The sequence below is a fragment of the Manis javanica genome, chromosome 3 (assembly GCF_040802235.1).
Source record: "Manis javanica isolate MJ-LG chromosome 3, MJ_LKY, whole genome shotgun sequence".
NCBI classification, from domain to species: Eukaryota; Metazoa; Chordata; class Mammalia; order Pholidota; family Manidae; genus Manis; species Manis javanica.
Window position 1 is genome coordinate 41,768,568 of NC_133158.1, and position 25,895 is coordinate 41,794,462.

Sequence of the window (25,895 nt, forward strand, 5' to 3'; positions counted from 1 at the left end):
GTCCCCGAGGCCACGCCGCCCAGCCTCTCCAGCCACACGGACCTTCCCAACTCCTCTGACACCCTGAGCTGGTCCGGCCCCCATCACTGGCAACTGGCTGTGCACAGAAGGAAACAAAGGAAACAAAAAACGTGGCTCCTCGGGTCTCCACTCACGTGTCACCGTCAGAAACACGACCCGACCACTGACCTCACAGCGGCGCCCATGCCGGTCTCCCCACACTACCGGCTTTGTCCATCTTCAGATGAGTCCTCGGGGGCTCAGGTCTTATGTGGAACGACAGAAGCACCGCAGGGGCTTCCCTCCGACAGTGGCAGGGTGGCCAAGTTCGTGGGCGCGCAGCCCCAGCCCAGCGAGCACGGCAAGGGACCCAACTGGCGGCCCCGCCCTTGACTTGTCAGTCCCCGGAGGCCGCGAGGACCTGCGGGCCAGCCTGGGAGCCTCGGGAGGTGGGTTCCATGGGGTCAGAGCGCAAGGGTGGGTGCCCGGCTCCTTCCCGGCGCCAGCCTGGAGTGCGCGGCTGGCAGGGCGGCTTTGGAGCCTTCCCTGCCCCCCGGGAGCGCTCGCCCGGCTCGCCGGATTTGTGGACAGTGGGGGCGGGAAACGCACGCAGGTAACCCCGCCGCCGGCGCCCGGCGCCCACCGAGTGCGCGCCGGCCCCGCCCGCGGCTTCGGCTCCGGGGGTCCCGCGACCTGAGGGAAGCGAGCCCGGTGCCCGGAGGCCGTGCGACCAGGGCGGCGTGAGAACCCGGCAAGCAGGTCATGTACGGTTGTCCTCTCTCCAGGCAGCACGTTTCAAACTGACAATATTCATTTCGCTCTCGAAGAGCAGGCAGTCAACCAAGGAAAGCAGAATCGGAACGCGCAGTACAGAGCGATCACGGGCCCCGGATTCCGCGAGCCGGGGGGGTCCCGAGGCGGGCCGGGGCGGAGGACCTGGACGGGGGCAGGTTGCGTCAAAGGGCGGTGGCTGGTGGGGGCCTGGGTGGGTGGGGGCGGGAGCTCGGGATGGGCAGCGCGATACGGGGCAGCGCGGGAGTGGGCAGCTCCGGGAAGGGGCAGGGTCCCCAGGCGGGAGGGGTGAGGGCGGAGCCCCGGGCGCGCGGGGCAGGATGGGTGGGGGTGGACCTGGGGGTGGGGGCAGGGGCGGATCCCGGGGAGGCGGGGCGGGGGCGGGGCGCGGCGGACCCGCGCTGCGCACTCGGGATTGGCTGGTGCCCGCCCTTCGCACCCACCTTGCGTCCAATCGCCTGCGCCCGCCGAGGGCCGCCCGTCCCGCCACCAGCCGGCAGGGCTGGGCCTCCGCGTAGCAGCTGCTTGGGCTGCAGCTCCCCGGGTCTGAACGCGCCCAGCCCGCCCCTCGTTCCCGCATCTCCGTGCAGGTGAGCGCCCGCCGGGCCAAGACGCGACCCAGTCCTGGGCCGAGGGCCCGGGCGAGGGCCGGGCGGGGGTCCCGGGTCGCCCCCACCCTCTGCCGGAGTTGCATCATCCGCACCTGCACGCGGCAGAGCAGGCTCGCGCCCTGCGCTCCCCGCGGACCCCCAACCCGGGACCTTCCCGCTCCCAGAGTCCAGACAGTCCTGAAACCCGTGGTTCACGTGCACGTGGCCCCGGGCCCCTACCACCCAACTCCCTAACGAGCACACCTGGGTGGCGGTGGGGGATTTCAAGCCCGAGAACGTCAAACTGGAACTAAGGAGGGGTTTGGGGGCGATGCGCTATAATGGTGTTGATTATTGAGTTTTTGCTGCATTTTAAATGGGAAATGGCTGTTTCGAAATTTGCTCTTTCTGCCAATTGTATGGAGTGGGGGTAGCAGTTGGTGTAGTTGCACAGGTGGCACTCGAGGTGGTGCCTCTGGGGAAGGGCGCTGGGCACGCGGGGTCCAGCCTCGGGCACATACTGGAGATGGGTGGAGGTTGCCCTGCGACCTCCACGCCCCTGAACCGTAGGCGAGGCGGATGGCTGACCTGGGGAATAAGATAGGGACCTGGGGGAGGGGCAGCGCCGCAAAACTTTCAGCCGTCGAAGGATTACCTGGAGGTGTTGGTCCTAAAGTGCCGAAGTGCCTCTCGTAAAGGCCGGCCGAGCGGGCGGTCTCCAGGTCCCCTTCAGGGTCTTAAACTCGCACCCGAAAGCTCCCACTTTGAAAGGAGAGTTTACTACCGTTTGCACCCTCGGCCCTACGAACGGCCCGTCCCGGCCACCGGTGCGCGCGTGCACGATGCCCGCGGGGGCGTCGTGAGCCCAGGCGTGTCTTGCGGTTTAAGGTGGGCAGGAGCCAGCCGGCTGGCTCCCCTGAGCCCGCCTCCCCAGGCCGCAGGTGCGTCGGCCCGCCGGGCGCGGTGGCCGCGGGAAGCGGAGCCGGGCCTTCGGGTTCGGCCCCAGGTGCCAAGCGAGCATCCTGCCAGGTGCCTTTGGGTCTGCAGAGACTCGGTGGGTTTCCATCTGTGTCCCAACGACCGCCTTACTGGGCCTGGGGTTGCCCCAGGAGAGGCGAGTTCACCGAAAAGGAGGCGCGGGCTGCCGGGTCCGGGTCCACGCGGGTTCTGGCCGGGCCGCGGTTGTCCGTCTCTCGTTGGGAGGGAGACCCGGGCCAGGGGCTTCTGCGAGATGCAGACGTCACCTCCCGGAAGGCAGCCCGGGCGCACCGCGGGGGGAAGGCGCTTTCCGATTGCGCGGGGGCTTATTAAGGGTCGGAAGAAAGACGCGGGACATTCTTGGGTGGCTTCGGGGAACCTGAACCCTGGGAAAAGAAGTCGGTGATCCCAAGACTTGAAAGAACCACGACTCTAGGGACGTCTGGGCCCAACGGTGGGAGGCTGGTTTCCCCGGAAAGCCCCCAGCTGCGCGGGCCGGTGGATTCCGACGGGGCACGACCCACAGGGGCGGAGAGGGAGCGGGCCTGGGTCCCTGTGGCCATCTGCCGGGCGCTGGGAGGAAAGGCACCCTCGGGGGCGGCCTCTGGGGCCTGGGCGCGCCCGCTCCCGTGGAAAAGGAACGGCCCCCCACCCTCGGAGCCCAGAACCCTTTGCACCTTCACCCCACTTCCGCCTGGACCCCCGACCTTTTCACAGCAACACGGCCTCAGAGGTGTCCTAAGGGCAGAGGAGGTGCACGGAGGACGCTGGGGTCCCAGGAGGAGATCACCCTGGGCCACATCCCCTACCACGAGTTCCTCGCGGTGACCTTCCAACCCACTGTGTTCCCAAGACTTTTTTAGAGCAGTTTTAGGTTAATGGAAAAACTGAGAAGACAGTACGGACAAGTCCCATGCTTTGCATCCCCGTTAAGGACGTCTCTTGTCAGTAGGAGCATTTGTTACACTTCATGGCCCTCATGGAATCACTGGTGACTGAAGCCCATGCCCACTCAGACCTCCTCGGTGTCCCCAGCATCCTCCTTCTGTTCTGGGGTTCCATCAGGAGCCCCTCATTTTCTTGGTCCTGGCTCCTTATGGTCGGAGCTGTGTGAATTTTCAGGCCTCCGTCTGGTGGTGATGATGGTTGTGTACAACGATGGACTTCCTGGCCCCCATGGAAAATCAAAGGAAGAGGAAAGGGGGCTGAGTTCAGCCCTGGTCTTTCTGAGGATGCAGGTGTGCGGGTCGGCTGTCTCATGAATGAGCAGCCGAGCCAGGTAGGGCTGCCCCAGAGCCTCGCCTTTGGCACACTGATGCCAGTCTTCCTTCTTTCCTTTTTTTTTTGGTCTCATATATTTTAAGGTTTCATGTGATTTTTTAAAATTGTGGTAAAATATGCATGACATACTACTCATCGTTTTAACCACTTACAGGTACGACACAGTAGTGTTACGCACATCCGGGTGTGCAACCATCGCCATCACCTCTGCCCCACACTTTCTCATCCTCACTAACAAAACTCAGCAGCCATTCAACAGTGACTTCCAGCCCCTGGAAACCTCTGTTCTACTTAATGTCGCTATGAATTTGCCTATCGTAGGTCCCTCATCTAGATGAAATCATACAGTATTTGTCCTTCTTTGGACAAATTTCATAAGCAAAACGCTTTTTGAGGTTGTTCCATATTGTAGCATCTATCAAAATACCATTACTTTTTTTTATGGTAAATATATGTCTGTTATTATTTCCATTCCATTATTATTTTCATCGAATTAAAATGTAATCTTTTTAAAAACTTTTTTGAGCTATTTGCCATAAAAAATTGTATATATTTAAGGTGTATGACTTGGTGTTTTGATATATGTAGACACTGTGAAAAGATCACTACAGTCAAGCTAAATAAGGTGTCATCTCTGCAGTTACCTTCGTGGGGGTTGAGCATGCACTCACACAGGCCCACATGTGAGAAGATGTGCAAACTTCCTTTTTCAAGGCTGAATAGCATTCCACCATGTGGGTGTACCACATTGTGTTTATCCGTTCATCAGCTGATGAGCCCTTGGTTTGTTCCCTCATTTTGGCTGTTGTGAGTAATGCTGCTGTGAATGGTGTGCAAATATGTGTTTTCCATTTTTTTTGGATGTGTACTTAGGAGAGGAATTGCTGGGTCACATGGTAGTTCTATGTTTAACCTTTGGAGAAAGTGCCAAACTGCCCACAGCAGCTGCTGCCTACATTTTCTGCCTGTTCTTGCTGAGCTAGTTGGGTGCGTGGAACCTCACACCCAGGAGGGTGGGTGAGCGGAACTCCTGAGTCCAGCGGCATCAAAGGCTGCTCTGCAGGCTTGCAAACAGCCTAAACCAACGAAACCTCTCCCCTCTCCCTTTGCAGATCCCAGCATGCCTTCCGAGACACCACAAGCAGAAAAGGGGCCTGCAGGGTGCCCCCACTTCCCAGGGGCACACTCAGGGAATGGAAGCATGGAGAAGGAGCCCCCCAGGGACAAGGAAGCCAATGATCGCCTATGGATCCGACCTGATGCCCCAAGCAGGTGCTCCTGGCAGCTGGGCAGGCCTGTCACTGACTCGCCACATTACCACACTACCTTGTAAGTCTGCGTTTATGATCACAAGATGGTCTGTGCATTACCTGGAAGGAAGAGTTTGTTACCTGGAAGCCACATAATCAGTGGGCCTGGAGTATGAGCCCCTCTCCTTCTAATCACTCTGGCCAGGTGGTGAGCTGGGTGGGGGGTTTATAGATGGGCTAGCCAAGGCTGGTTCGTGCTGTGGCCCAGCCACTGGGCCAGTGCCCAACAAGTAGATGCTGAATAAATAATGGATCTGCCCAAGTCACGCCCTCTGAGTGACTGGGAGGGTGCTGTTTCTAACTCAGGTCCCTCTGGCCACACACTTGTGTTGGAGTAAGTATGAATCTATCCAATAATTAGCATCAAGCCTGTACTTTTCTACCTCACTCTATGTCATGAATGCTTCTGGTCATGAAATATTTTTCCATAGTGGACTCTTGCTGTGGTTGGGAAGAGACCATTCGATTAAATAGATTATAATTTTTAGGCCTGCTATTGGATATTGAGATGTTTACAGGGGTCTTGCTGTAAATCACTGCAGTAGAAAGCAGTACACTCATTTGGTCGGTGCATCTTTGCAGAGCACCAACTATACTCGTGCCTTCTTCTAGCTGCAGGAGGTCCGTCTGACACTTAGATGGAGTTCACTAAATCTTAGTATTGTCTTCATTTCCTCTGTGTCCTTGCCCAGGAGTAAAACAAATGAGTCAAAGAATATGCCTTTTAGATGTTTGATTCTTATTCTTTATTCACCGCCCTGCCAATGTTTATGATTATTGATTCTGAAATCAGAGCTGGGCGCTGAGGGGGCTGAGGGGGCTGGTGTGCACTCCTCAGTGCGGCTGGTAGAGAGAACTGAAAACTTGTAAGTCAGAAGCTCTGAGCAGGACGTGTATCTTGGTGCTGGGAGCTCAAGAGGCCCAGGTGGCTGCTGGCCAGCTGGGATGAGCGTTTGCTGCCGGAGGAAACCAGAGCAGCTGGTGAAAGGCCTGTGGGAGGTGGGGTGTGGCTGCTGGTGGCGGGAGGGGCAGGAAAGAGACCCGGATGCCCAGGGTGCTGGTAGCCTTGGGCCCTAGGTGGAAGTGTGCTCTACAATCCAGGCCTAAGATAATGGTACCCCTGTACGGCCTCACCTGTGGCCTGATTGACCCTGTTAAGCCCCTAAGTGGGTGCAGTCCCGTTCTGAGACCTGCCCACGCAGCACACGGTTTCAGGGGCAGTGGAGCAAGGTTCCTGGAGGGGGCAGTCCTCGGCACTCCCCGGGGAGCATCCAGGAGGGGAGAGGGCAGGGTTGCCAGGCCAGGTGGCTCCAGGATGGCCGCAGGGATGGCACCTGGCTGGGCAGAAGGGGCCTGTGTTTGGCTGTCTGGGGAAGGAGATTGATTCCACGTGGTTCCCAGGTGAGGGGGGCTTAGGAGGCCCGGAGTGGAAGTGACAGCAGGGGAGAGGTGGGTGGGCCTGGTCCCAGGTAAGGAGTCTGGCTTATTCTCAGACGCTGTGGGGCGGGAGGCCCCCTAGCTGTCGGAGAGAAGACAGCCTGGAGGAGGGGGCTCCAGGCCGTCCCAGTAAACCCTACCCCCAGCTCCTGCCTGGAGCACCTCAGCTTCTCAGGTGACCTTCTGCCCCGAGGCCTGGCGCTGAGTCAGGGACCCCCGTGCTGCCTGGTGGCAGGTGGTCTCCTCAGATCACAGGCCACTCCCAGCCCTGGGTGCCCCCAGGGAGGGCGCAGGTGTTCACCCTCTCCTGCCTTAGCTCAGCCGGAGGACCTGGCCTCCCTCCGCAGTAGGGTTAGGAGCGCTTTACTGCAGGACTTCTCCCTGGGCCTGGTGCCTGGCTTTGCCAAACCTGCCTCCGGCCCGGCCTGCGGTGTCCCCTTTAGCTGCCCACCTCCTCAGAAGGCGGCTGTCGGGGTCCTGCTTTCCTGTTGCTGCCAGCACTCCTTAGCTGCCTCAGGGCCCCCTGAGGAGCCACCCCCCAGTTCCCCTCGTGAGGGGCAGTTCATGGCTTCCCGGGTGGTGACTGGGCCCACGCAGGCTGGAGGACCCTGGATCGGTAAGTCAGAAATCCAAGCGTGCAGAGAACTATTGCACTTGAAACTTGTGGTCAGCGGTTCACGCTCTCAGATGACTATCTGGTGAGCCCTTCCTTGGTGCAGGCGGGAGGGGGTGTGGGATCAGCATCAGCCCGAGTCAAGGACCGAGGGCACATGGGGCACTTCAGGAAATGCCTGCATACCATTTGCACACATGCATTCAGGGGCTGGGCCATCGCACACACCCCTGTCACCTGCCACCAGCTTGTCGGGTGGCAGAACCTCTGGGGAGAGGAAATGGTCACCAGAACGTGCAGGGAGACGGTGTCAGTGTCCGTGATAAGGAGATTCCACTCTGATCATGGAGGTCCATCTGGGAATGCATCCGGACCCCAACTCAAGGGCAGAGGCCACCAGCCAGGATTTGTCCTCCATGTCAGTCCAGGCCTCACACCACCTGTGCCCGACATTTTTTGAGGGATGCTTTGCAGTCTGTCACTGCCCAAGGGGTCTCTGCTCTGGGGTCGGCACCAGTTTTCTCATCAAAGAGAAGAAAAGGAGGTGTCCCAGGGTGGGATGCTGAGAGATGGAGGGGAAGGGTCGGTCCCAGGAAAACTTTCTGGGAAGATGGACCAGAACCTGTTGTTTCTAAGTCAGTGTTTAGCTTTTTTATTTGGAAATAACACTTGCAAAAATAATTCAGAGAGGTCCATGTCCTGTCCACCCAGCTGCCCAGTGATTCCATCTTATTTTCAAACCCAGGAATCCACACTGGTGTGGCTGCCTGTTAGCTAAACCCCAGACACAGGCTGCTTGCATAGGCTGTTAGGTATCAGTGTCACCTTCTACCCCATGTGCAGGTTTGCGCCATCGCCACTCAGATTTCCCATTAAAGCCACTGCTTTTGATTTATTTAAAACAATGTGCTGGACTGCCAAGCCTAGTACTGTTTTGTTTTGTTTTCTGAGTATTCATGGACTTCTCTATTGTAGGCCAAAAAACCCCAAAATCTTGCCAGATATCCTGAAGAAAATCGGGGATACCCCCATGGTGAGGATCAACAAGATCGGGAAGAAGTTCGGCCTGAAGTGTGAGCTCCGTGAGTACCTACCCCTCTCCGCCTCCCACTGCGGCTCGGGGGCCCTGGGGTGCAGCACAGACCCTCTTGGGGGCAGAGGCGCCAGGAAACAAGCTGGTCAATAAGTGACCGAGACCATGTCAGGCAAGATTGGGAAGAAAATATAATTCTGTGCTGGGGTGACAGAGCTCAGGTCAGGGAGCAGGGGACTGTGAGCTGCGGCCGGAGAGGGCGTCACCCGGGAGGAGCAGACGGGTGCCAGCAGGGGCTAGGGCGGGGGTTGTCAGCTGGCAGGAGGCAGTTATGTCTGTGCTTGGCTAGCTTTGTGGGGTCAGGCAGTCCGTCCATCCTTCATGAGATGGTGGGCCTCTATAGGCTGGCTGACCTTGTCCTCGACCTACAAGTCTCCTCTGAGCTTGTGGGGAAAGGGCGTCTTCCCAGGAGCACAGAGGGTGTGGGGGTTCCTCACCTTCTCTCTTCTCCAGGGCATGGAGCCCACAGAGAGGGGGCCAGGCACGGGGCTGGGGAGGGGGGTCAGGGTATTGAGCATGGGGTGGGGTAGGGGCTTGAGCGGGTCCTACGGGCACATGGGAGAGGCTCACCAACGCTGATGACCTGGGGCCTCGCCAGCCTGTCCCCCCCTCTCGGGAGAGACCCCTCTCCCCGGCCCTGGGCACTGCTGTGGGTAGGCTGGCTGCACAGGAGCAGCCCCAGGAGGCCCCGACCCCTGCGGGGCCTCTGTGCCCGTCCATCAGGTCACAGCTCCCAGCAGGCATGGGCCTGCTGCATTTGTGTGCGGCAGTAGCCCGAGGCATATTTTAGTGTGTCCATTTTACAGGTGGACAGACTGAGGCTCAGGTTGGTTACGTGGCTTGTCTCAGACCCTCAGCTGCTCAGCTAGGCCCCTGTTTCAGTGCTGGCTTCCCATGGCCAGTTAGAAAGCTAACTAATGGGAGGACCGCAACTGGTCCTGGGGCACAGGCCTGCTGAGCAGTCAGACATTCAGGACCCCCTCCCCACCACACACTCACACGTCCCATCATCCCAGGGCCTCTGCCTGGTTCTAGGGGATGGAGACTGTCTAGTGGTGGTTTTCAGAAATGAGAGCAAAGGAAGAGGGAGGTCATTTGCCAGTGTGACTATAGGCTGGTCTGGGGTCCATCTGGACACATGTGGTGCAGTGTTTCCCCCTTTCACATATTTTTAAGAGACAGGAGGGCATCCTGTAAGGAATGGTGAGCAGAGGCAAGGGCCTGAGCACAGGAGGGCATCGCACCCAGCGGACTGGGTGGGGGATTTCTCCCAGGGGAGACGGGAGCGGGGGAGGGAGGCAGGGCAGGGCAGGTGAGGAGGGAGGTGGGGGGAAAGTCCACGACGGGGAGGCGGGGGGAGGGGTGGGGGGAGGGAGGCCGGGCAGGTGGGGAGGGAGGCAGAGGGTACAGCCGGGAGGGAGGGGTGGGCAGCCGAGGAGGGCTGCCGCTCCCAAGCGGCTGTGGCATGAGCGCGGTCCAGGGGCCATGGCTTCCGGAACCAGTCACCCGGCAGGGCACTCAGTCTGGTTGGGCATCTGCACGTCCAGCCAGCTGCTGTCTATGCGGCACCCGCGGGGACTTTCTCTGGTCTGCCCTCTGGAGGGGCTCTGTGAATCCCTTTTTCCCATTCGCTTGGAGGTGCCCTTGGTTGGCAGGTGGATGGCGCAGGGCAGGAGCTCCGATGGGCACCCCAGTCCAGGTGCAGGGGTGCAAGGTGGGAACGGAGAGGGGTTGCAGAACCAGCAAAGGCCTGCCTGTGCATCCTGGGGCGTTTCGCGTAATGGGGAGGACACAGCAGGGGTCAGGGCCTCTTCCTTTATCGTGATTCATCTCTGGCTCCCAGTGGCCAAGTGTGAGTTCTTCAATGCCGGTGGGAGTGTGAAGGACCGCATCAGCCTGCGGATGGTCGAGGACGCCGAGCGGGCCGGGACCCTGAGACCCGGGGACACCATCATAGAGCCGACGTCAGGGAACACAGGTGGGTTCTGATGGGCCAGGAGTGTTCCCTGGCCTGGGGCGACCCTTGCTGCATGTGCTGGCCTGTCTGGCCAGCCTAGCACTGTTTGCTCAGCACCCAACGCATGTGTGCGGCTACATGCCAGGCCTGCTGTCTTGACACCCTGCAGTCCCAGCCTGCGCTGATGTCCACGTTGTTATGTGAGCAGGTACACCTGCGAGTAAAGCTCTGTGTTAGTGTCCCAGAGCCAAGGTAACAGGTCCCAGAGGCCCTGGAGCCAGCCACAGACCAAACAGCTGAATCCACAGAAAGTACTGCCCAGGTCCGTGACCCAGGGGCCCTCAGGGCTGTTTCCGCCCCCGAGGTGTGTAAACACGTCTTCTCCGTGTCCTTGATCCTTCCTCTGCGTATCTATGTCCTGATCTCCTCTCATAGGGACACCAGGCATTATGGGATTGAGCAGGACACACCCACGTGACCTCATTTTACTTTAACCACCCCAAAGACCCCATCTCCAAGTACAGTCACATTCTGAGGTCCTGGGGGTGAGAACTTCAACTTAGGAGCTGGGAAGGACATGATTCAGCCCATAGCACTCTGTCCCAGTACCCCAGATCCACCCCCTCTTGCTCATAAACACACCCACCCATCCCAGCTGCCCCCAGGTCTCCCTCATCCCGGCATCACTCTGGAGTCTTGCCTCCACCTCACCTAAATCAGGTCTGGGTGAGGCTCAGGTGCATTCACGCTGAGGCTGACTCCTCTCCAGCTGTGAGCCTGGGTGCGGAGCCTGGACGGCACAGGACAGACAGGCCCGGCCCAGAGGGAGCGGTGGGGAAGAAGGAAGGGGTCCCGGGGCCCCGCAAGTCAGACATGGCAGGGCAAATTCCATTAGATCTTACGGCTTGAGGATGAGCCTATCTGGCCCAAATCTCTGTCCTCTGGACGTGCGCCTGACTCCTATGGGACTAGGGAGGAGGCACCCGCACCCTGGCCTGTGCCCTCCGGGACCTGCCAGCCTCCTACCGCCTTGGGGTTTCTTGCCCCTTCTTTGGGGGTCACACATGTTCACACGAGCTCCATGTGTTTGCTCTTGTGCCATGGCTGCTGCTCTTTACCCCATGGTTCCCAGGATGCATCGTGGGTGCCCAGCAGAAGCTGGGGGGCTTGGCGTTCACGCTCCACACCCCTGCTTTTCTTCTCTGTGAGCATGCCCACTTGTTATTCCTCCTTGCATCATTTGCAACCTGCCCTGTGTTTAATGGCAGAAGAGGATGGCAGGGGCCTGTGTGCAGTCCTTCAGAGCAGCCGCCCTGCCTGTGGGACTGGCTGCAGGTACTTGGGCAGGGTCTGAGGGTGCCAGGGCCCCCCTAACCCCATGTGCTGTCCCCAGGGATAGGACTGGCCCTGGCCGCCGCCGTGAAGGGCTACCGCTGCATCATTGTGATGCCAGAGAAGATGAGCATGGAGAAGGTAGGCCGGCGGGGCGGGCGCTCTCCTGGGGACCCGGCCCCCGCACGGCAGGCCTGGTGAGTAGATGAAGGCCACTGCGTCCCCCTGCAGGTGGACGTCCTGAGGGCCCTGGGGGCCGAGATCGTGAGGACACCCACCAACGCCAGGTTTGACTCCCCTGAGTCGCACGTGGGGGTGGCGTGGAGGCTGAGGAATGAGATCCCCAATTCTCACATTCTGGACCAGGTGGGCCCCGGGCCCGGGGTGAGAGCACTTGGCTGTGTGACCTAGGCGGGGGGTCTTCTGTTGGAGTGTGGGGTGGGGATGCATCTGCAGCAGGGGTGGGGCTGCAAAGGTGGCTGGCAGACTGGCACCTGGTCTCCTGCTTCTGCAGCCTGTGACTGCAGGATCCGCCCAGCCTTGGTCCCTGCTGTCTGTGATAGCTTCAAGGGGCTTGTGCAGCACGCAGGGTTGAGGGCCCCTTGCAGAGGATCCTGCAAGCCATCTGCAGGCATAAAATGCGTAAAAATCTTTTTACTGGGAGCTCTTCTATCATTCATTTCACTTCTGGGATAATTGAGACATCACATCTTCTGGAAAGCTGGGTTTAATGTGTTTTGTCTGTGAGGTTCCTAAACCTGCCCATGCACTGGCCCCGTCTTCCCTGAGCTGCTGGGATCCTCTCTGGTTTACACCAAGCTGTTTGCCTGAAGCTGCTGCCAATTCAGTGTATTTGGTTTCACTCATGGCCTCTTTCCTGTCTTTACTTTTAGTACCGCAATGCCAGCAACCCCCTTGCTCACTATGACACCACGGCTGAGGAGATCCTGCAGCAGTGTGATGGTGTGTCCTTACCCCCCACCCATCTCAACTGCATCCCTGGTTGCCTGAGTGTACAAGTCACTTACTCCTTGATAAACTCCTATTCAGCCTTCAAAACCCAGCTCCAAAGTCCCGTCTCTGGAATGCCTTCTACAGCATTTCCCTAGTGTTTTCCCCTCTCTGTGTGCTCTCTTGGCCTTTGCCTGTGCCTCTCCCTAACACCAAATGCATCGTGCAGTTCTATTTATTTACTCAGAAGTCTGTCCTCCAGACCTGAAGGAGCTTCTAGGGCAGGAATGAGGGTCCAGGCTGATGCTGGGCCCACAGCTGGGCCTTCATGTTGCTGAACTCAGCGTCAGGCCCCAACTTGGGGCACTGACTTCAGCATCAGGTTTTCTCATCTCTAGAACTGGGCTCACGACGCCTGCAATTAGCTTGCTCCCTGTACAGGCATGAGGCTCCTTGGAACTGTTCCAAGTGTCTGGTACCAAGCCCTGAGGGGGTTGTGGCCGTGTTTTCTGATGGGCTGTTTCCCTAAGAAGTTGAGGGAGAAGTTGCAGGTGGTTGGCACCCTTGGCTTCCTGTTTGCAGTCTGGCGTCGGCACTGTCTCGGGCAACCGCGCTTCATGCCCAGGAGTCCAGCAGTGCAGCCCAGGCACTTGCCCAGCCAGGTTTCATGTGTGAGAATTCTCTCATTTAGCAAAAACAGCCCTCTGCCCCGGCACAGTGCCCGCACTGACTTGTCTGCAGGACGCCTGAGCTGGCCACTCAGCAGTGTAAGAACCTGGGTGATTTCTGAGCCAACCCTGAGTGATTTATTCTATTTCTGTTATAATTCAGTTTACTTATCCATGTCATTCCAAACCAGACTGCATCAGTGGCACGCAGTGGGGAACCTCCCTGGGCCCCAGCTTCCCTCCACTGCTGGGCCCGGCTCCCCAGCCGCCGTGCCCTGGCCCCCCCACCAGCTGCCATACTCTGGCCCCCCATCGCCATGCCCTGACCCCCCCACGAGCTGCCGTACCCTGACCCTCCCAGCCGCCGTGCCCTGGCCCCCCCACCAGCTGCCATGCCCTGACCCTCCCGGCCGCCGTGCCCTGGCCCCCCCACCAACTGCCGTGCCCTGACCCTCCAAGCCACCGTGCCCTGGCCCCCCTAGCCACCAGGCCCCACCCCAATGTGTAGAGCACCTCCAGATGGGCTTTACAGATTCAAGCCAAACATGCATTTCAGGGGCTGCCCGGTGTTTAGCAAAGACTTAACCTCCCTGGGCCCTGTCACTCTGAGTGTGTTGTAAGGGTGAAGGCCTGTGATGGGAATCTGTTGGCATTTGAGAATTGGTTTTCTTTTGTACCTTTCGATAACCTGCCTTCCTTTCGGTGGAGTGTTTTCACTTATCATGAAGTGCGATGGGCCAGCCGGGTTACAGCCCAATCCTGTTCTCCCATCAGGGCAGCTGGACATGCTGGTGGCTTCAGCAGGCACGGGCGGCACCATAACAGGCATTGCCAGGAAGCTGAAGGAGAAATGCCCTGGGTGTAAGGTGAGTGACCCAGGGACTGCCAGGGGTGTGGAGGCATGCCAGAGCCTGCCCTGCCCAAGACAGGTAGGCCTGGGTGTTCGAACGCAGCTGGAGGCATGATCATCAGGCGTCTTGGCGTTGGGCCTCGAGTGCTTAGAGCTGAAACTTCTTCCTGGCATCCGCTTAGCCTTGCATCTTACATGGCATGTGTATCTGCCCCTGCCTGGGAGATGTTCGGAAGACGGTGTCTGGTGGATAAAGGAACTCAGTGATCCAAGACCTGGGAGCCCACATGAGCTGGGGGTGGCCTCCAAGGATTGTTCCGGAAGCTCTAAGCTCAGAGGCTCCGGCCCTGCATCTGCTCCACCTGTTTGGTGTTAAGAGTGGACCTGGGGAGGGGCTCCTAGAAATAGCTGTCTGGTGGTGCAGAAAGCATTGCCTGCTCCCTTCATCTCTCTGTCCTCTGGGAAGTAGTCAGTGTCCAGCACTGTCCCCAAGGCTCCGGCTGTCCCATGGGGGTGTCCTGCTCAGGAGTTGCTCCCCTAGGAAGCCACTTGCTGTCCCCTCTGCCCTGAGCTGGACGTTCACCTTGTAACCTCCCTAGCGCCCAGGCGCTGAGTGTCACCCCTGTAGGCAGGGAATGGGGCTCACGCCCCATGGTGAGTCTTCACCGGGGCCTGTCAGGGATGGGAACGGCCACCCCAATAATAGCCAGCCACGTGCAGATGAGACCTGAGGCCTGATACCACCCATTGTGCAGATCATTGGTGTGGATCCCGAAGGCTCCATCCTCGCGGAGCCCGAAGAGCTGAACCAGACAGAGCTGACAGCCTACGAGGTGGAGGGCATCGGCTATGACTTCATCCCTACAGTGCTGGACCGCACGGTAGGTGGGCCGGGGTGCGGCCCCTGCCAGGCGGGATCCCAGTGGCCAGTTCCAGCTCAGGGCATGTCCTTTCATGTCCGACGCCCAGCTGGCCGCAGGGGCCAGGACTGGCTTTCCTACTGAGTGTCGTCAAGATGAGGTGGCTCCCCACGCTGTCTCAGTCAGGCTCGCCTCAGGGCCCTGCGGGCAGCTCCTAACCATCACAGCAGGTACCGCGGGGAGGAAGGCCAGTGAGTGCGCAGGCTCCCCAGCGCCTGCGGTCACGCTCGCACACGCTGCAATCTGCTGAGTGTGCAGCTGCATTATGTGTAGGAAAACGGTGTGCATACCATAATCCCAAAATACGGTTAGAATGTGCTAACCACTGATCCCAGGTCAGCATAACAAGTGTAATAGTGATGAGAAAGTTTGAAATATTGTGAGAATTACCAAAATGTGACATAAAGTGAGACAGAGCAGGCAGAATGGTGCCAACAGACTTGCTAGATGCAGGGTTGCCACAGACCTTCAGTTTGTAAAAAGCGCAATAAAACGAGGTGTGCCTGTATGAGCCATAACCCCGTGGGGCAGAGACCGTGGTGGCATGGCTCCAGCTTTGTGCACGAGTCTGGCCCCTGCAGAGGGATGGAGCTGTAGGCGGGGAGAGCAGGTGAGTAGGGCGAACCTGGGAAGAGAAGGGCCCCAGAAATGGCTCTTTCTAAGGCCCAGAAGGGTGCTTTGGCCCCATGGACCTAGAATGGGCCCTGCTGGGAGCAGGGACATACAGCCGATGCGGTATGGGGGTGCTGGCAGGCAGTTTCAGTAGCTCCAAGCAGAGCATGTTGGACCAGGGAAAGTTAGAAAGTTCCAGGTTTGTAGATGGAGAATGAGATCCCAGATGGGGTGTTGGGCCTTGTCTGTTCGCCAAGGTTGTCTGTGGGGCTGCAAACGGGCTGTGGGCCCCTGCCCCGCCACCTCGCTTGCCCAGGCCCCTCCCGGAGCCCGTTGGTCTGGGTCCTGCCTGCAGGTGGTGGACAAGTGGTTCAAGAGCAATGACGAGGAGTCCTTTGCCTTCGCCCGCATGCTGATCGCGCAGGAAGGACTGCTGTGTGGTGAGTGGTGGGCAGGCTGCAGAGGACAGATGGGGGCCCTTGCCCTCTGCCAGCTTCCTGTCCAAATGTGGGAAGGTCCCCCTCACTCCGAGGCCGCGTGACAACAGCAGCATGCTCCTCAGGGCCGTTCTGTCAGGGGTCACGCTCATCCTCCCAGGTGGGCAGGTCTGTCCAGAACGCGGCTAGAGTCTAGGTGTATGTTCCTGGGGTCGCTGGGTCCACGTGCTTTGTTTTCTGTGTTTGACAGCCTCTCTGAGGACAGTGGGTGGCACAGAGGCCCGAGAAGGGAAGGAGCCTGAGGTGCAGGGGCTGGGGACACGCAGGCCCCCGACAGTTAGGCAGGAAGCAGTCAGTGGGGCCAGCGTGTGGGCTCTGCCTCCAGCGTGGCCCCACCATGAGGGGTGTCCTGGTTTCATGGTCGTCTGTGCAGCTGTTTTTGGGCAAGGCCAAAGTGCTCAGGACACCTTTATTTTTGCAATCAAGACCAGCATTGATTTCCCCACTGACAGGTGTCCGAGGCTGGGATGGGGTGCCAGGAGCACCAGGAGAGGTTGGAGGGGGTCGTGATGCAGGCCCCCCACTGGAAGGAGATGGGACAAGCTTTGCGCAGCTCTGAGTCCTGTGGGAGGCCCCGAGGCCCAGTGGGATCTCAGGGGATTTATGCCCAGAGGGGTCTCCACTGAATGCCCCTTGAAGTCTTGTATGGGGAGTGTAGTGTCTGGTCACTTGTAATGTGCTTTCCTCTCTACCCTGTCACATGGGGTGGGGACAGAGAACAGGAGGGAAGTCAGCCCTCCACGTGACTGGGTCTGAGCACAAGCCATTTATGATTGGAAGGTTTCTCAGATGTTAAGGAACGCACACCTGTTCTTCGTGATCATGTGATACTCAGTGTCCTCGGACTCCCTGTTGTCCATCCTCAGTGCTGGGAGAAGGCCCTTTTCCTGTGGGGACACCTTGGGGGCCACATTTCACCTGCTCAACAGCCCAGAGGGGCCGCAGGGGCAGAGGCGGAGCACCGCCTCTGAGAACCGGTCCCTCCGGCCCTGACTCAGAGCTGCTGGGCGGGGCAGGCCCAAGCTTGCGGGGCAGGTGTGAGTGGTCAGTGACACGCGCCCAGGGTCAGCACAGCTACACCTGGGGCTCCAGCTCAGGAGTGTTGCCTGGGGCTCAAGCCCCATAGTGGCCCTTTCCCCAGCAGAGCCATCCCCGTGCCTGAGAGGAACCCCATTTGCTGCAGGGCCTTTGCATTTCCTTGGTGAGGTGGAGGGGTCTCTTAGTGGCACAGAGAAGATGGAGGGACAGTGAGAGGGAGGGTCCTCCCGGCCCGAGCCCAGCTCCTCCCGCCAAGCAACCTCAGCTGGTGGCTCCCAGCAGCCTTCCCAAGTACGTGCTGGTGTGCCCGCACGCCCTCGTACCAGCAGGCCTGATGCCTGGCCTCCTGCAGGTGGCAGTGCCGGCAGTGCCTTGTCGGTGGCCGTGAAGGCCGCCCAGGAACTGCAGGAGGGCCAGCGCTGCGTGGTGGTCCTGCCCGACTCTGTGCGGAACTACATGTAAGAAACGCACCCCTCCCGCTGAATTGGCTGGACCATGGTCTGGCCCCCCTCCACACCCAAGCTCCTGCTTCTTCTTGTGGACGCGTGTACAAGTCAGACTCAGAGGCCCCTGGGGTCCAGGGGTACCTAGCGCGTCTGTGCTGGGTCCTGACTCCCAGGACCACAGGCCAGCTCCCCAGAGGCCTGCAGCCTTCTGCTCTGAGTCCCCCGCTCCGCCCCACCTCACTGTCTCCAACTGTGGGCCTGGGCTGCTCTGCTGTAGGCTTTGGGGGTGGGGCAGAAGTGGGCCTCTAGAGCCCCCATCCTACCCTCTGGGCTTTTCTGTGCTGAGAGCTGTGGGGGTGGTGCGTCTCTGGTGAGCTCAGCTGCCCCAAGTTGGGGTTCCAGCTGTCGGGTGAGTCATGTCTGGGTGCCCACTGCCAGGCAGCCCTGAGCCCAGGGTGCCTGCTCCCATGCAGCTGTGAGAGTGCCCACCTCCCCGTGAGCTGGGCAAGCCTGTGCGAGCACACAGGTGTGCAAGCATGGGGGGGGAGCTGAGGGGTGCGGGAATGACGGCGTGGGCTGGCACAGCGGGTCACCTCTGCTCCCCACTTTGCTGCCTTCAACCTGCCTTTTTAGGGCGGGTCTCCAGCAGCCCCCTTGGCCTGGCCTGGTGTCCTTGACCCTGGGTGGGACAGGCTCCCTCTGCCACAGCAGACATAATGGGACGGGCAGGGGCCGCCCACGAACCCCGAGGATGGCGAAGGTCCGGGCAGAGTCCTCCCTGTGCTCTGAGCTCATCCGGCCCAGACATGTGTGCCCCAGATGCCCCGTCTTCCCCAGTTTCCAGTTCGGGTCCCTACTGTCTGGCGCCAGACCCTCTTCCCAGTGCCTCCGGCCAGCCCTGGGGGCCTCTGCTGGGCCTGTGGGGCCCAGGGAGGGGTGCTGGGCCTTCTGAGCCATGTGCCCTCTGTGCGCTTCGAGGCCATAGTGAGACCTACGGCCCGCCCTAGCGACTTCCTGCTGCCGGCAGGTCCAAGTTCCTGAGCGACAAGTGGATGCTGCAGAAGGGCTTCCTGAAGGAGGAGGACCTCACAGGAAGGAAGCCATGGTGAGGCCGCCCCGAGTGGACACTGAGCTGTGCCCCATGCTCCTGGCTGTCCCCCGCATAGCCCTGGTGACGGCGTGCATCCTGCGCCCTGGCTCATGGCCCTGCCTCCCTGTCCTCTCCCTTCAGGTGGTGGCACCTCAGAGTTCAGGAGCTGAGCCTGTCGGCCCCGCTCACAGTGCTGCCCACGGTGACCTGTGAGCACACCATCGAGATCCTCCGGGAGAAGGGCTTCGACCAGGTGCCCGTGGTCGACGAATCAGGGTCAGTGTCAGCCGCCCCACCCAGAGCACTGCCCTTGGCTCTGCCAGGAGCCACCAGCCCGGGTGCTCTGTGTCAGCCATGCTGGATGGCAGCCATGAGGCCCCCCACAGCTGACCAGCTGGCCAGTTCCTTTGCATACAGGTGTTCAGAGACGGACGTTTTTGTCCCTGAGCACCCCTGGGGGGTGCTGGCCATGTTAACTCTTGGGCCCTTAGGCTCCGGCCTGCCCCACTGTACTCAGCAGGAGGGTGGTGGGTGACCGGCCATGCTCTTGGATGTGTCCCCTGCTGGAAGGCCATGGCACATGCCCAGGTCACCAACTAGCCCAGTTCTCCCAGGACTGTCCCAGTTCTAGCACCCAAAGTTCCATGTCCCAGGACACAGCCGGTTGGTCACCCTTGACACCTGCCAGAACAGAGCCACCCGAGGACTCGGTGGTTTGCCGTCCCCATGCACTGGATAGGCAGCTCCAGACAGGGCCTCCTGTTGCTGCTGTGTTCCTGCTGTGTGTGGGCACCAGCAGATGCGAATTCTCAGAGGAATCCCACGTTTGGCCATGGACCACACTGACACAAGGGTGCTGTGGGCATGCTCTGTCTAGGGCAGGGGGAGAGGCACCTACCTGACCCCCTGCTCCATCCCCTGCTTCCCCAGAGTGATCCTGGGCATGGTGACTCTAGGGAACATGCTGTCATCCCTGCTTGCCGGCAAAGTCCAGCCGTCAGACCAAGTCCACAATGTCCTCTACAAGCAGTTCAAACAGGTACGGGCCATTTCGCTAGAGCAGCAGGTGCGAGACCCTGGCGCCCTCCTCAGATGCAGGTGCAGAGCTTCCCCCGGGAGGGTGCCGGGCCCCACCCACACTGCCCCAGCTTCACAGAGAGGCTCCAGAGGGGGCAGGCCCTAGGCGGTGAGGGCCACCCTTGTGCACCCTGTTTGGGCCCTGCCGGGGTCACTGGCAAGCCAGTCATTGCAGCTGAGTTGGGTACCTGCCAGCGTGGCCATTCCCGGGGTGTTGGGCCCTCGCTTTTTCTGTGTGTGGATTCTCTTAATGTCTGGCATGCCTAATTATTTAATTAGCTGGGACCCGTCAGAACCCGTGGTCATTCTGAGCATGACAGCCACTGCCCAAGGGGCCGGGCACGGCCCACTGGACGCTGCTCCCATACTGGTGTCGGGGTTTCTCACACTCTAACGGTCCCTGGGCCTCACCTGGCTCCTTCCTCCTGCGGGTCTCAGCCCAGTCGGGCCCTCCTCAGCTCCCCGAGTCCCAGGCACCAGAGCACCCAGAGCAGACATTGCCCCCGGCACCCATCCCCAGTAAGCTGCAGGGGGCTGCTGGGCCCCATGCCCCTGAGCGGGAGCTCGGTGCCCACAGTCACGGGTGAGCAGGTGGGCCTTTCCACCCATCCTGCCACCCACAGCTCTTCTGGAAATTTCTTTCCCTTCCCTTTATTGAGCCATAGTTGCCCCAAGGGGAACATATTCGGCACATCCCACTTGATTTTGACATGGAAACACACTCAGGAAACCATCACAGTTGAGAGGACGTGTGTCCATCACTTCAAGGGCTTCCTCGTGCCCCTCCGAGGCCCTGCCCCTCCCAGCCCATGCCCGGCCACCACTGCCACACTCTGTCACTGTTTGTGGGCATGCTGACTCACAGGCAGCCACACACTGGGTGCCCTGTCTGGCTCCTGTCACACATTTAACACTCTGAGGCCCATCCCTGGTGCACGGTGTGCATCATCCTTGCCTGACCCTGTTCCGTCCCACCCCGTCGGCTGGTTCTGCACCATGTGCACTCCAGCCCCTTGCACTCAGGGCGTCCGTCCTGCTGGGCCCTCGGCTTGTTTTTGTTTCCTAGCGGGCAGAGCTGGTGGCTCGTTCCCTCCCTTAGGCCAACTCAGACCTCCAGCCACACCCTTGCCCAAGTCCCCAGCCTGACTCGGCTCTTGTGCTGACCAGACCCACAGGCTCTCAACCTGGGGGCTTCAGTGTCCTGCCAGGGAGATGCTGGGTGGGGCTGGCAGGAGCAAAGCATGTTGGGGGCCACTGTGGGCCAGCGCTGCTGGGCAGGTCCCGCACACAAGGAGCCGTTGGGTCAGTGGGCGGTGACGTGTAGACCAAGTAGGGTGACTAGCCCGGGGCTCACCCTCACGCCCCCCTGCCATGGCAGGGCCCAAGGCCCCCGGTGCTCCTGATTGTCCCACCCGGGCTTTCTGTTGCATGTTCCCCAAATTCCCTTTCCCAGCTCCTTGGAAATGCCCTTCTCCCTGAAGCTGCAGGTGAGCCCAGTTGGATTCATCTTTGACAGATGGCCCATAGTGTCTCTCCTAGGGGTATGCAGCATGCACCCACAGGTGCGAGTGGGAGAGCGTACCATCGGTCTTCTGAGCAGACAGGGCAGAGCGAGTCCGTGTTCTCCCCTCTGTAGTTTTCCCTTGGTACCTCCTGCATTGATATTCCCACATTATGATCGACAACCAGTGTTACATTACCCGTAGCTGATGTTCACTGAGGGTCCGTTCTGTGTTCACAGTTCTGTGGGTGGTGACAAGTGTGTCCATGACAGTATCACACAGAGTAATGTGTGTACATGGCCCCAGATGCCCCAGCCCCACCTATTTCTTCATGGTCTTTCCGCTAGTTTTGCCTTTCCCAGAATGTCACAGACCAGGATCCATTCTGTGGAATGCTAACCGGCTTCCACTTAGCAACATGTACAGAATGTGCTGCTGTGTCTTCTGTGGTTGGTGGCTCATCCAAGGGTCTTCTGCACGTACCCTGACACCCTCTGAGTCCTGCCTTCCCTCTCTAAGTCAGCAGAAGGCTACGCATGGGCCTTCTGGAGCAATACCTACCTTGCTGGGTGCCTGAGGCTCCAGCCGGGCTGAGGCCAGGCTGTATGGCCCTGCTGCTGCTGACCCGGCATCTCTTCTAGATCCGCCTGATGGACCCACTGGGCAAGCTCTCGCACATCCTGGAGATGGACCACTTCGCCCTGGTAGTGCATGAGCAGATCCAGTGTAAGTGGGGCCCACGGGGGGCCAGGGCCAGGAGCGGGGACAGGAGCCCTGTGGGGCTCTGGCCACCAAGTCCTAACCCCAGGCTTCTGCACACGCTCTTCTGCCTTGAGCTCCTGCATGGCATGAGGCCCTTATCCCTCACAGTGCTGACCTTCAGCCACCCCAGCCTTGGGCCATGAACCTCAGAGGGCCCCCTCATGGCCCATGGGGTGCCCACTTCCAGTGAGACCATGGAACTGTAATTCCCATTCACAGCGCCATTCCCAGGCCTCCTCGCCGCATCACTGTAGGCCAGGGCTGTCCTGGGGCACCCCCATCTAACCCTCTCCCGTCCTTGGCTCTGCAGCACGGGACCCGGCCTTGTCAGGAGTAGTGGGGGGGCCTGCAGGTATGTACGTCTCGCCCATCACACGCCCCTTGGAAATGACTCTGTGGTCAGAATTGCAGTCTCCGAGGCCAGGGGAAGGTGTCCGGGGTCCCTGACTCCCAAGCTTGGGTGGGAGGCTTCTTCCTTCTGTCTGGTCTCATGCTCACTTGTATTTGAACATCCCCAAAAAGCAGTATGAATACAATTTCAGGGACTGTCAGTAAAGTTCTCTTGGGCACAGCAGTGCTTGGTGCCCTGCCGTGGCTGCTGTCCTGTTGTGCCACTGAGCCGAGTGGTGGCAACAGCCTGTGGGCCTCGGCTCTGGACAAGTGGCTCAGAGGGGGCCGCAGGACCTGGTGTGGGCGGTGCTACAGACGGGGCTCCCCTCCCGGGCCCACGGCACAGACCAGCCCTGGACAGGATTCTCCAGCGCGGCCCCTTGGCCTGAAATTCCCTGAAACATGGTAGCTGATCTCGTCTGGGTTTGCCTTGATTTAGAGGTGCTTTTAAAAGGCTAGCAGGGTGCCAGCTAGCACATGCCCTCCTCCCACCCTGACCTGTTTGACCTCTGCTTTCAAAGGCAGGAGAAGCAGGTGGCCAGGGAGGTGCTGGGAGATGGGGCTGGTGGGATGGGACATGACCCGCCCCTGCTCAGCTCTGCCTGCGTTGGGACAACTGTGTCAGTCAGGATTCTGCAGAGAAACAACCGATAGGATGTGTGTTTGTGCAGAGAGAAATGTATCATGAGGAATTGGCTCCCGCGACGAGGCCAGCAGGCCCAAGACCAGGGAGAGCCAGGGTTTCGGTCTGGTCCATAGCCAAGAAAAACTCCCTCTCACTCAGCCTTTTTGGTTCTGTTCAGGCCTCCGCCTGGATGAGGCCGACCACGCTAATGGGCCAACGTGCTTCACGGACAACCCTGTCAAATGCTATCTCATTCCAACACCCAGAACAGTGTTTGGCCAAATATCTGGGCACCCTGTGGCCCAGTCATGTTGACACACACAGTTAACATCTCAGCAAGCGTCTGGGCCCTATGGCTGCGTGGCTCGCAGTCCAGGGGCTGGCATTCATTCTAAGCTTGAGAGAAAGTCAAGGGTTTGAAGACAGAATCCTAGGCCGGAGATGTGAACTGATATAGTTTGTGCATGTGAACCATGTTGGAATCACAACAAGACTCAAGCCTTGGGTGCCGAGGAAGCCCCACAGGCAGTTTTGCAGGAGTAAGATCCCTGGGGATCTGGTCCCGCGTGCATGGCTCCTGGAAGCTGAGCCCCTGTTCCCTGCAGCTTCACCCAGGTGGCTTGTGTCAGGAGAGGATGGCATTTGTTTGTCCTCCTTGAGTGCCATCCTGGGCTCCTGCCACACACAGGTGCCTGGAGACACGTGGGCAGGCTCTGGGCAGGGGCTCAGGAACCCTCCTTGTCTGGGCTAGGCCCTGATGGCAGCAGTTTGGGGCTCGGCCTCCAGCAGTGCCTGGGGGTGGGCAAGGCTGTGTCAGATCTGCTCCATCTGGAGGCAACTTTAAACCCACGCTGCCACATTCCCTCCTCAGACCACAGCAGCGCGAAGTCCAGGAACAGGCAGATGGTGTTTGGGGTCGTCACTGCCATCGACTTGCTGAACTTTGTGGCTGCCCGGGAGCGAGACCAGAAGACAAAGTCAGGAAGTGCCTTGGGGGCCAGAGCAGCCGGGGCGGCCCCCCAGCCCTGACTCCCCACACACTGCCGGCTTGGCGCCCCTTCTCTGTTGCTTTCGTAAACAGCAAACACGTATGATCTCTGATCGCCTGGATAGGCATTGCTCTCACAATGGGTGGCGGTAGGTGTAGGACGCTTAGCCCAGCCGGCCGAAAGGTTACTGTTTCCTTTTAGATAAATCCATCTACTTATGGTTTATTAGATGTGATCTCGTTTTCCTTAATTTGACTTTCTCATAAAATGTTTCAACAGGGAAATTTCATTAAAAGGGAACTAAGCCAGGCAGGTGAACCTGTGCAGTGAGTGGGGCAGGGTGGACTAACGGCAGAAGAAAGTGCCTTTTCTAGAGAAGAATCCAGAATTGGGAAGAGCAGAAAAGGGCTGAGGAAGGATTTAGGGGTCTCCTGGCCATGCTGTTCACATGTGGCTGTTGGTTAGAGTGGCTTGAGTTTTTTAATTGAGGTGAAATTCAGATAACCTAAAATGAACAATTTAAAATGTGCAACCCAGTAGTTTTTCTTATATTCCCGATATTGTGCAACTGCCACCTTTATCAAGTCCCAAAATATTTCTTCACCCATTAGCAGCCTCTCCGCTCTCCCCTTCCCTCCTCTCCTGGCAACCACTAATCTGCTTTCTGTCTCCATGAATTTACCTGTTTTGGACATTTCATATAAATGCAGTCATACAATTTGTGGCCTTTGTGTCTGCCTATTTCACTCAGCATGTTTCTGATGTTCGTCCACATTGCAGCATGTATTAATTAGGACTTCATTTCTTTTTAGGGCTGAGTAATATTCCATTGTGTAGGTGAACTACATTTTGTTCATCCATTCATCCACTGATGGATATTTGGGTCGTTTCCACTTTTTAGCGATTATGAGTCATGCTGCTGTGAATGTTCATGTACAAATATTTGAACACCTGTTTTCAATTCTTTTGGTTATATACACAGGTCTGAAATTCCTGGGTTACATAATTTTGTTGGACTTTTTGGGGAACCACCAAATTCTTTTCTATAGCAGATCCCCATTTTGTATTTCACCAGCAGTGCACAAAAGTTCCGATTTCTCCATATTCTTGCTGACACCTGTTATTTTCTGGGTTTTGTTTTTGTTTTTTTTTTATATCCATGATGGTGTAAAATATTATCTCAGGTGGTTTTGATTTGTGTTTTCCTAATGACTAATGATGTTAATCATCTTTTCATTTCCTTGTCATTTGTGTATCTTCTCTGGAGAAGTGTTTATTCTAGTCCTTTGCCTGCTTTTATATTTTGATCATCTTTTGTTGTTTGACTATGAGTTCTTTATATATTCTTGATATTAGACCCTTACCAGCTGTTATTGGCAAAAATTTTCTCCCATTTTGTAGGGTGTTTTCCCTTTCTTGATAATGACCTTTGGTGTAGAATAGTGTTTTAGTTTTGATGAAGTTCGGTTTATCTATTTTTTCTTTTGTTATGCTTTTGATATTATATCTATTACTAAATCTGTTACAAATCCAAGGTCATGAAATTTTACCCCTACATTTTCTTCTAAGAGTTTTGTAGTTTCAGTTCTTACATTTAGCTCATTGATCCATTTTGAACGTTCATTTTTATACATGGTGTGAGATAAGGGTCCAATTTAATTCTTTTGTATGTGGATATCCACTGTTGAAGAGACATTCTTACCCCATTGAGTGGTCTTGGCACACTTGTTGGAAATCAGTTGGCCATATATAGGTAAGGGCATATTTCTGGATTCTTCTATTTGGTTCCATTGGTCTTTGTGCCAGGACCGCACTGTTTTCATTAATGTAGCTTTATAGTAAGTTTTGAAATCAGGAAGTGTGAGTCCTCAAAAAACAAAAGCTTTGTTCATTTTCAGTATTGATTTAGAAAGTGTCATGTATCTTAATGTATTTTTCTTCATGCTTTATGTGCTTGGAATTATTTGAGCTTCTTGGATTCCAGTATTTGACTAGTGATAGTTCCAGAAAGAAAAGAGAACAGAGGGAAGGAAACCACCAATGAAGTACTTCAAGAAAATGTCCTAGACTTAAAGACCCATCCAGGGAACATCAC

The 25,895-nt window shown here is 58.0% G+C and overlaps 1 protein-coding gene across 4 annotated transcripts; it reads left to right on the top strand.

The window, feature by feature from the left end:
- The first annotated feature begins 95 nt into the window (after nt 1–95).
- Nucleotides 96–24,520, top strand: CBS (cystathionine beta-synthase). Of its 4 annotated transcripts, none has more exons than XM_017652653.3 (17): nt 96–449; nt 4,754–4,970; nt 7,977–8,083; nt 9,938–10,072; nt 11,445–11,524; nt 11,615–11,749; nt 12,277–12,346; nt 13,777–13,868; nt 14,608–14,733; nt 15,740–15,824; nt 17,272–17,377; nt 18,393–18,470; nt 18,597–18,731; nt 19,386–19,494; nt 21,676–21,760; nt 22,107–22,148; nt 23,683–24,520. In XM_017652653.3, the coding sequence occupies exons 1-17, from the start codon at nt 245–247 to the stop codon at nt 23,838–23,840; spliced, it is 1,965 nt and encodes a 654-aa protein (XP_017508142.2). In that variant the 5' UTR covers nt 96–244; the 3' UTR covers nt 23,841–24,520. The 4 variants fall into 4 exon arrangements, with proteins under 4 accessions (XP_017508142.2, XP_017508144.2, XP_017508145.1 ...); XM_017652656.3 differs by lacking the exon at nt 96–449 and adding an exon at nt 1,240–1,382; XM_073231280.1 differs by lacking the exon at nt 96–449 and adding an exon at nt 2,415–2,436.
- The last annotated feature ends 1,375 nt before the right edge of the window (nt 24,521–25,895 follow it).